This window comes from Micrasema longulum, unplaced genomic scaffold (genome assembly GCF_059751315.1).
Source record: "Micrasema longulum isolate JH-2025_06_02 unplaced genomic scaffold, ASM5975131v1 h1tg000113l, whole genome shotgun sequence".
In the NCBI taxonomy this organism is placed as follows: domain Eukaryota; kingdom Metazoa; phylum Arthropoda; class Insecta; order Trichoptera; family Brachycentridae; genus Micrasema; species Micrasema longulum.
The window spans coordinates 306,413-316,204 of record NW_028277319.1 but is presented as its reverse complement, the minus strand read 5'-3'; the positions used below and the strand labels follow the sequence as shown (position 1 = coordinate 316,204).

General features: G+C 33.2%; 1 protein-coding gene across 1 annotated transcript in view; it reads left to right on the top strand.

Annotated features, from left to right (window-relative positions):
* Window positions 1-1,225: 1,225 nt before the first annotated feature.
* Window positions 1,226-9,792, top strand: part of LOC148284521 (protein Wnt-10a-like) — a 52,845-nt gene continuing 44,278 nt past the window's right edge. The window contains exons 1-2 of the mRNA XM_088238889.1: window positions 1,226-1,230; window positions 2,076-2,287. Of these exons, the coding sequence (XP_088095015.1) occupies window positions 1,226-1,230; window positions 2,076-2,287 (217 nt within the window). The remainder of the gene's footprint in view (window positions 1,231-2,075; window positions 2,288-9,792) is intronic.

The following is a 9,792-nucleotide window of genomic DNA, read 5'->3' as shown; positions in this document are numbered from 1 at the left end:
TCAATATGGTTAATATGAGTCCTGTAGAATGGAGACTAAATAGGAGAAGCGTATTCTAGATGGGGTCAAACTAGTGAGCAATAAATAGTTCTGATGTTGTTAATATTTTTGAAGTCCGTCGTCACTCGTCATCGTTTTATTTCCGAAATAAATTTCAATGGACTTCCATAAAAAAATTCAAGAAAATACTTGAATGTATTTATTTATTGAACACTTTATATACATATACAATTTATACATGTCACTCACTTCACTCACGACCGAGTGTCCTGAAGTAGGCATAAAAGTGGGTAAGTGGTTAAATATTAATATTAACTAACATTAATCAAAATGTTTGACCACAAAGTTAATGCTTTGAACATAAATAACATTAATACTCGATATTACTTTTATGTATATACACAGTTTTTCAGGGCGAGACCGCGAAACTTCTAAAGAACATTTCATGGTGAGCTTTAAAAAAATTCCTAGTGATTTTTTTCCAAAAAGTTCTTGATTTTTTTTTAATGATTTCGAAGTGGAGTAAATCTTTAATTTCTTGGACTAGCATCCCTTCCGCAAACCCCTACCCCTCCTCGACAAAAACAAAATGCGATAACAACGTACTTGACCAGCGAAGTAATACGCACCAGACGCGGACAAGGGAAGCGGCTGGGTAGGAGAATTTCAAATGCCTTTTTGGAAAAAAATTATGAGGAATTTTTAAATCTTACCGTGTGGAATGTTCCTCTAAAGTTTCGCTGTCTGGCACTGAAAAACCGTGTATCGTATATGTAGGTACAAATTTATAAACATTTTTTGTAACTCTCAGATAAAAATATTACCGTTCGCCACGGGTGTGTAGTATGTGTGTGAAAAAGTATTAATTTAGTACTTTAAAAATAGAGGGCATAAGTATTTGTAACAGTGTAAGATTAAGATATTGTAAGAATTGTCAAAAAGAGTCCCTTAACGAACAAAAACAAGTTGAAATATCACCAAAGACTTCCATTTATTATAAATAATCTTAGCGCTCGCATTCTTTAAGTCATTTTATTTTAATCAAAGGAGTCAATAGAACGGAAGATTTGATTATACTTACGAGTAAAAGCGTTCAAGTGGAGAGTTCTGGGTATAGTTTGAATGAACGGATGATACATTAAATAAACAGTTTAATGTGTGACGAGTACCTACGGTAGCCAGGGCCGTGATTACAATGCGAAGTTAAGGACGCCATACCTACATTATGAGGTATGGTTGAAGATAAATTCTCCTAAATGATTACAAAGATACAATACCGACCCCCTACCTTCAAGTTTTGAAAACTGTCAAAAAAGTTGTTATATCGAGTAGTTCTTGCTTTTATTACCATTTGTTTTTTATCGTTCTGAGGTGGCCAGTTTTTTTCCTTAAGGCCTATTTAAAATATTGGAGAGAAATGAGTAAATATTGAAGTCGAATTAAATTCCGACATAACTGTCGGTTTTTAATCCGAACGGCTATATACAGTAGCTAGACTAGCTAGATGCAACCCTATTAACATACATGAACATGTAGCCGCAAAAACGTTGCCACCATAAAAAATTATGTTTTATATTTTTTCTATCTATTTTACTATCTACCTGAGTGTACGTATTGAGGTGTCGAAAGAGCCGTCTTTATAATGCCTCGTTAGATAAATACGGGCGAAAGTTAAGCACAACGTCTTGGTAATTGTCAAAAGTCATAAAAATCATGTTTAAGCCAACATTTTTTGCTTGAAGTGGGATGTGTTTTAGTTTAAAATTGGTTCGATGTAGCAACTTTTTATCACAAAAGCTAATTTTATTAAGCTAAGCTAAGCTAATTTTATTCAAGTAAGGAACTCGGATTAAATTTTCGGCGTCAATCATTGGCTAGATTCGAGATAATAAGTCGATAGGTAGAAAGAGATAAAACAGAAGTTGAGTATACCGTTAGGGTATGTACCGATGAAAACAGCATTTATAATCGCGGCCCAGGAAATCTGAGGTCTAATTTTGAGACAAGAGTCTAGAGTGAGATTATATTATTATAACTAATATTTAATTTGTAATGTGTTTTCCTCCTTGTCGTAGGTCTGGGCCGACGAGCTGCCTAGCGGTGAGCGGGCTGGCACGCGGGCAGCGGCGCGTGTGCGCGCGCTCGGGCGCGGCCGCCGCCGCCGCGCTGGCGGGCGTGCGCGCCGCCACGGCCGAGTGCCGTCACCAGCTGCGGCGCCACCGCTGGGACTGCACCGCGCTGCAGTCCCGCGCCGCCAACCCGCACGCCGCCCCCATCATGCGGAGAGGTAACGCCAACTCTATCATAACCCCGCGCGGACTATGTGTTAAGTTAGGGTTTTCTAGGACAGCGGTGCCCGTATCTTAACGGCCGTAGTGAACGGTGATGCGTCGGCGTCGGCGTCGTAAACGGTGATTAGAGAGTGGTTTCCTAGGAAAACGGTGTTATCAGCACTATCGGCTGTCCAACGAATCACCGTTCACTACGGCCGTTAAGATACGGGCACCGCTGTCCTAGGAAACCCTAGCTTTACAGAGAACGCATATTACATTTTTTAAAAGTATTTACTAAGTAATGGTTCCGTAGCCAGTGTCACGAACTCAGATCAGGGCCCGTATTACAAAGTAAAGTTAACATGTCATCATCATTATCATTCTCTTTTAACACCTTATGGTGCATAGGGCACTGCATTGGTACACCAATCGCAGCATATCTTGTTCATTTTTCTTATTTGAAGGTAAGACGACCAGTAAGGGTGGGGCGATATTTTTTTTCTCGAATTTTAGAATAAAAAGGGTCTTAAAAGTTCCCTTTTGGATTACTTGGAATGCAAAAAACTTTTAAAAAAAATCCAAACTACTTCTGCCCTCAACCAGAGCTGGAAATTTTCAAAAAAGTCGATTTTTTGCACCAAACCGGCTATTATTTCGTATTTAAGTAAGAAAATCAGTCCAAGTGAATTTTATAATGTACGTTAAATTTTACTAAATAAAAATCTAAAGGCGTGAGTTTCACTTTGTTTTGTAATAAATGGGTAGCATTGTTTTAATGAGCCATTTTTTTCGTCAATATTAGCCAGACACTAAACAGCATCAGTTCTGCGGAGTGAATTTTTTTTGCATTTCGGTAGTTTTAAAACATGTTCGAATTTGTAATGTGATTAAGTTATATCTTTACTCACAAAAAATAATTTTATCAATATAGATAATTAACAAAATGTTCAGACAGTGATAAACTTTAAACCTAGGTTGAGGGCCAAAAGTAGTATGGAATATTTTTTAAATAATATTTACGTTCAATGTGATCCAAAATGCAACTTTTAAGACCCCTTTCACTTTGATGTCTAAAAAGATAAAAAAACTTCATGCATCACCGGCCCACTCTAATGATTTGTCTTTCAATTCAGCTACAAGTCCATGGACTATGAAATATTCTGGTGAGGAAACACCCTTTTAAATAAATATTTCATATCAATTAGTCGGGAATGAACCCGAAACCTCTTGCATGGCAGGCTAACGCGCTGACCATTACACCACGAGGCCGAGGAGTTTTATTGACAATAATAATATTTAAATTTTCATATTGAGCCTCTTTTAATAACATTTAGCGTCTTTTAGAAAAAAAATACTTGTAGAAACAAGCACCACATTTTACACAAATTACTGTAAAAACCATACTCCTTATTCAAAACTATAGAGATACCAACACAAATGAAGTCATGTGTTATACATATTCTCGTCATATTTTGTTCTCATATTCAGAAATTGTATTATATATATTGTGATGTTGTGTACGTAATTGGTGCTGTTTTAGGTTTATGTTTTTTTAGTAATAATATCACTGTATTATACTAATATAGCACTGTGTGCACAACAATGAACTATAATAAAATAAATAAACAAATGTGTAAATTTTACTTTAAGAAATGAGTAGTCAAGACTCACCATTTAATCTTCATGAAGTTGCTACATCATTTAGGAATTCAGCACCCATTCGAGGAAATTCACGCCTAATTTATTAGAATCCTTCGCACAAAGGACCTAATGAAAAACCGTTTTTGAAAATCACTCCCAGCATCCTGTCACCATCTGCTCATTGTCCTTATATTGTTCGGAAATACACTCGATGTATATTAATCACTAATCAGTTCCACTGGTCCGACTTAGCAAGAATCCCTATTAATTATTTACAAGGGAGAAAAGCTTCTTTCTTGGAAACATTACTGATTTACAAAAAACCTTTTAGAAAATGTAGGTATTAAACATAGACAGATAAATTACTGAGATGTTTATAAATCTAGCACTTAGAAATTTTGACACTCTTTAATAGTTTATAAATAGGATTAATATTTTGGTTGTTTCAACGTTTTGCTTAGTCATTTTAGTATTTATTGTTTACATACTCGTTTTTTCATTTTTATTTATTTATTTAGTATTATTTAAATTCATGAGATTAGTGCATATTAAAAACAATCAAACTTTATAGTAAAATTTATAAAACTATTCATTCGGATTTCTGGCGTTTAAAAATTTCCATAGTATCTTTAAAATCCAGTAACAACTCGGCCTGTGATGCCACACGTTCTCTAAGGTGAGTTATGATGATTGGTGGGTTAGCTTCCCGATAACTGAAACTGTATCACAACACTCTGTGATTGGTTGATTTCAGAGAACTAGTGACGTCGTTCAAAGTAGTTCATTTTTATCAAAATTATTTTTAATAATTAAGACAACATTTTTAATATCCCATTGCCCATTGCACTGAACTTTTTGATTGTGAAAAAATCCAGTTTACGAACGAAAAAAAAATATTACATCTTATACGTGTCAGAATCAACATTTGTTGTTGGTGAAAAGACCTTTTTGTAGTCGGGGTATTATTAGGTAGGTTAAGGTTTCAACAGCTCATTCAACACTTGAAAGAAAGGTCTTTATGACTTCCTTTTTTCTCTGTGGTGTCTGTATGGTACCTCCACGTGGATCGGGGTCCAGGTCTCCACAGCAGCTGTTGACGTGTAAATTTACGAGACCCGACATTCTTTCTTCCCAGGTGTCTCCCATCTCCATTCGTTCATGTCCCGATTTCACACTCTTCGCTGTGGGTCCAATCTGCATCCAGCAACACGTATCCAACTGTTAGAATTAGTTTGGAAAATAACATACATAACAATCGAATTTCCTCGGGACCCTTGGAGAGGTCCCAACATGGCCGGACAATGGCGGACGGTCGTTTTATGTGGTCTTTAGGAGTTTTTTTGTTGTTCGCGTTTATTGTTCTTGAATCGCTGAAGTATTTGGACCATTCAAGACTGGATGAAATGAAAGCGGTGTAGAAGATTTACAATGCTTTATTATTTGTTGATGTGTTAATCGATACTGTTCTTTATTCACAAGAGGCCTAAACGGATTTGACTACAAAGCTCTTTTGGGAAAATTAAGGATGTAGTCTGATAAAAAGCAAAAAAATATGGTTTTGCCATTTTTTTTTCAAAATCGCGCTATAAAAAAAATTGTTATAGTAAAAACAATCGTTTTCTAAGGTATTTCTGATGGAAAATAAACTGAAAAGTTTTTTATAACATGAACATTATTGTATTTCGACCTGCAGATTGTGCCGCTTGAAATTTCGACTAAATTAAAATTCACAAACATTGGCACTCATTCAATAACATAGCATAAATATAAAGACAAATTATCGAAGTATTTATATATTTTTTTCAATTAAAGATATCATTTTATACATTATTAGATATTCATTCGGAATTTGGAGTTTGCATCATTCGGAGGAGCCCACAATACATAACGTACATTAAAAGAATTAAAAATGTTAAACGGAAATTTTTCAAATACCAATAACCTATATTATTAAAACAATAAAACGCCTTGCACCTAAAGCCAATCTACTGAACAACATGAATTTGTTACCCTTGAAAATAGACGCACTATATCTGAATTATGCTATTTATGTAAATTATTAAATAATAAAGTAGACTCTTTAAACTTACTCTCAAACACTAATTTTAATGTCCCCTTTTGCGTGACAAAAAATAAATGTTTATTCCGTCTGCTAGTCTGAGGCACTTACTATACACAACACTCATTCCGGTATCGTTCTTGTTAAATTTTTTTTTTTCATTGACTCGTTCTACCCGGCTGTGATACACTCCCATTTGCTTTTTAAATATGCACACGCATACACACACCTGAACACTTACTTTTATATAAATACAAATCCTATCAAACTACGACAAATTTGAATCAAATTCATCATACTACAAATACAGAGCTCCTCAAATACAGAGCTCCTCAAATACAGAGCTCAAAGAATAATCTCGAGAAAAAACACAAAAGGGTAAAGTCGATGCTAAATGACTTAATTAAAGTACTTACTCATTGTAAACAAAGAAAATCTTCAAAACAAAGAGTTTCGCTCAAAAAAAATATTAACTCATAATTTTAGAAAACCAACAAAAAAACGCAAGAATGTACCATAATTCAATTATGTATGATTATTATTGAGAAACTTTGCTGGTATGTCTTTCAACCCTATCTTTATTTTGTAATTTAATCATTGTTGGCTCTATGTTTAACAAAATAAATAAACAAATAAAAATAATGAATTAAACGGGAAATTTTGTGAAGAAAAAACCTTAGTTTTTGTTTAAAATAATAAATAAATCCATTTTGATTTAAACGAAATTTGTAGTATTTTTCTAAAATTTTAGGTTAATTAATAGTTTTATAAAAACTAAAATTGTTTAAACAATTTTCTTCGAATCACGTTTTTAGATTTTCTTAAAAAGAATCATTTTGTTGTAAATATTTTATTTCTACAGTTATTTATTTTATAAATATTCGTCTCGGCCATTCGACGGCATTAAATCTTGTGTGGCTATGATGTCACACTAGTCGAAATACGATACAAGACTTGATATATCTCTCATATTTTTTTTAATGATGAAATTGATTTTTGTTAATCTTCAAATGGATATTTTCTCACTGGATTTGGAAAGTAAAATTTGTATAACAATTCTGGATTAATACAAACAATATTTATCCATGATATGCGAAGAATGAATATAATGCCAACAAAGCGATAAATCTGTATAAGAGAGAGCACGAAGATAGAACTCATAACAAGGAAGACAGAGATGCTGTTCTGCGGCCAGTGTTTGTGTACAACAGATTCAGTTGGTTATTGACAGTGATGAGGAACGCACGTATTTATGATTTTTAATTTATTTGGCTATAACAGGGCTAAATTGCATGTTAATTTTTATAAATTATGGAAAAAAAATATCAAAGTCCATATGTTTATATTTTTTTTCAAATCTCTGAACTTAAGAAAATTCCGTATTTTGCTTGTGGGTAACACGATTTTTTATCACCGCACGCAAAGGAATTATTTACCACCGTCTTTAAGAGTTCACATTTTGGTAAGTAATGCCGTAGAAATCAATTATTTCCAACCAAAATGTTCTTAATAAAAAAAAAACAAAAGTCAACAGCATTCCATAGAGCAGGGTTTTAACTAAATTATTTTTAGCATTGTAGATATATTACATTATACACCAACATGTAAATTATACTGTGTGCCGTGTCCTATCAGCACGTTGGTTTTATATTTTCATGCAAATAATATGAAGGTGTACAGAAGGATTTGCATGATAGTGTAATTAATATCCTGACAAATAAGTAAATTGTAACCTGTGGACACAAAAAAGTCGGTAAGTAGTTAGGTATATGTATACAATTATTTAAGAACGTTTATTGATAAATACGCGTTGCAGTTTGTGTGTTTAAATTGTGTTCAAGTTTGTGTGCCATAAATATGTCATATGAGGTGAAGCTAACTTCTTTAAAAAGGAAGTAGGTACATAATGTTAGTACTAAAAACTTCAAAAATATCATGTTAAGTGCCCTAAAGTGCGGATAAGCGAAGAAATAGCAAGATTACACCAACAATATCTTAAACAAATATTTTCTGATTGGGTACTTTTACCAGAAGAACGTTTCAACAGACGAACCACCTGTGAGGTTTATGACTGCGACAAGAATATCTCAGTTTACGATCCTTAAGAGTTACGTTATGCTGTCTGTAAGGGTTGTTAACACATCCTAAAAATGATGGATGCCCTCTCAGATGGGACTGTGTGTTTATGTTTGTTTTATTATGATACGCTACCTGTACGCGGGATGAATCGCTCAAAGGATTGTTGTAACAAAGAAAATACTGAATTCATAGATGAAGTGGACGATTTGTGGCTTATAATTTATGATGTATCGATGGCGATGCTGAGATCTTGTGGTTTCTATAAATGCTTATCTACAGTGCAAACTATCAATGAAAATTGCGCTGAAGTCGGTTGGGAAGGTGCATGCAAACAACCGTATATTAAAAATAACCAATATTATTTATTTATTTTTTTATTTTTTTTTATTTTTATTATTTTACATTTTTATTACAGCAATATACAAGTAATTATTTATACAACAAATTAATTCAGTAGTAAAAGTAAGCATACATATTTTTTATTTTTGCTGTTGGTTCATCTAAACTGCCTAACTAGGGATAGCTTCCCCGTTCTAAGGCAGTAAATTATGTATTTTATAATGATATTTAAAAGTATTTACAGTTTTATCATAATGTGTGCTTTTTCAGTCTTAAAGGTAAACAATGAATATCCAGAGAAAACATAAATAATACCAAAATCTCAATATCCTAAGTCCCAAGTCATTACTAGTAAAACAAGCAACCAGCTATAGATTATTATGTAAGATTAATTTACGATTTGTTAAGTTAGTCCAAATGTTTGTAGACAAGGACTGTATTTAATCCTCAGGAGAGTTATAATGATTAAAATATTACAAGAAAGATGAAAACATTTTAGAGGAGGGAATATGAAAATACAGGCATACATAGATACAGGCCAATAAACTAACCAATGACAGGCTTATACAATGTCATTTGTTGGTTTATTGACGTGGATCTTCCGATCGGTTTCACTCATATAAAAGGCAATATTTGTAGTTATATTTCATTTTTTCACTGTGAGTTTGACAAATTATATGGAGCACTTTTGTCGGATATTGTCATTTATACTCATTACCATATTACGAACACGAATGATAGCAAAAACTATATTTGCTTGTATCACAATAGTTTAGGTCCTTTATAGTGATTTTATAAATTCAATCACATCATATATATATATATATATATATATACAATGAACCGGGTTGTGGTCCCGTGGTAGTATTGTGGACTCACGGGCGAAAGGTCCGAGGTTCAAATCCTACTCCACCACAACTCGATTTCAATTTTTCCATTACAAGTTATTTAAGACTTTTAGGAAATAGTCTGAAATATAAATATTTTAGTAAATAATAAAAACTCAAGAATTTTTCTTCTTAATATTTGATTTTAAAAATCATTCATTATCATTTTTAAATTAGTCACCAAAAGATAAGTCCATAATCATGCTTGTAGCACCGCTTATTTAAAGGTTATTAGCTCTCTCAATTTAATCTAGTCAAATTTAATCAGATAAAAAAGGATCGTTAGTAGGTAGGTACTACGTTTGACAATTTCAACGCCAAGCGTTAGCAACACTACTTCCTTTTGATGGAAAAGGACGGCAAAAAATTATTATTAGGTTTATACCCAGAGACATTGGGCTCCCTGGACAATATATAAAATTTTATTCACCAACAAAAATCAACAGTTAGAAGAAATGTGGATGTTTAAACATGGTTATGGCAGAATGGTTAATGTTACACAGCGCGTACATTG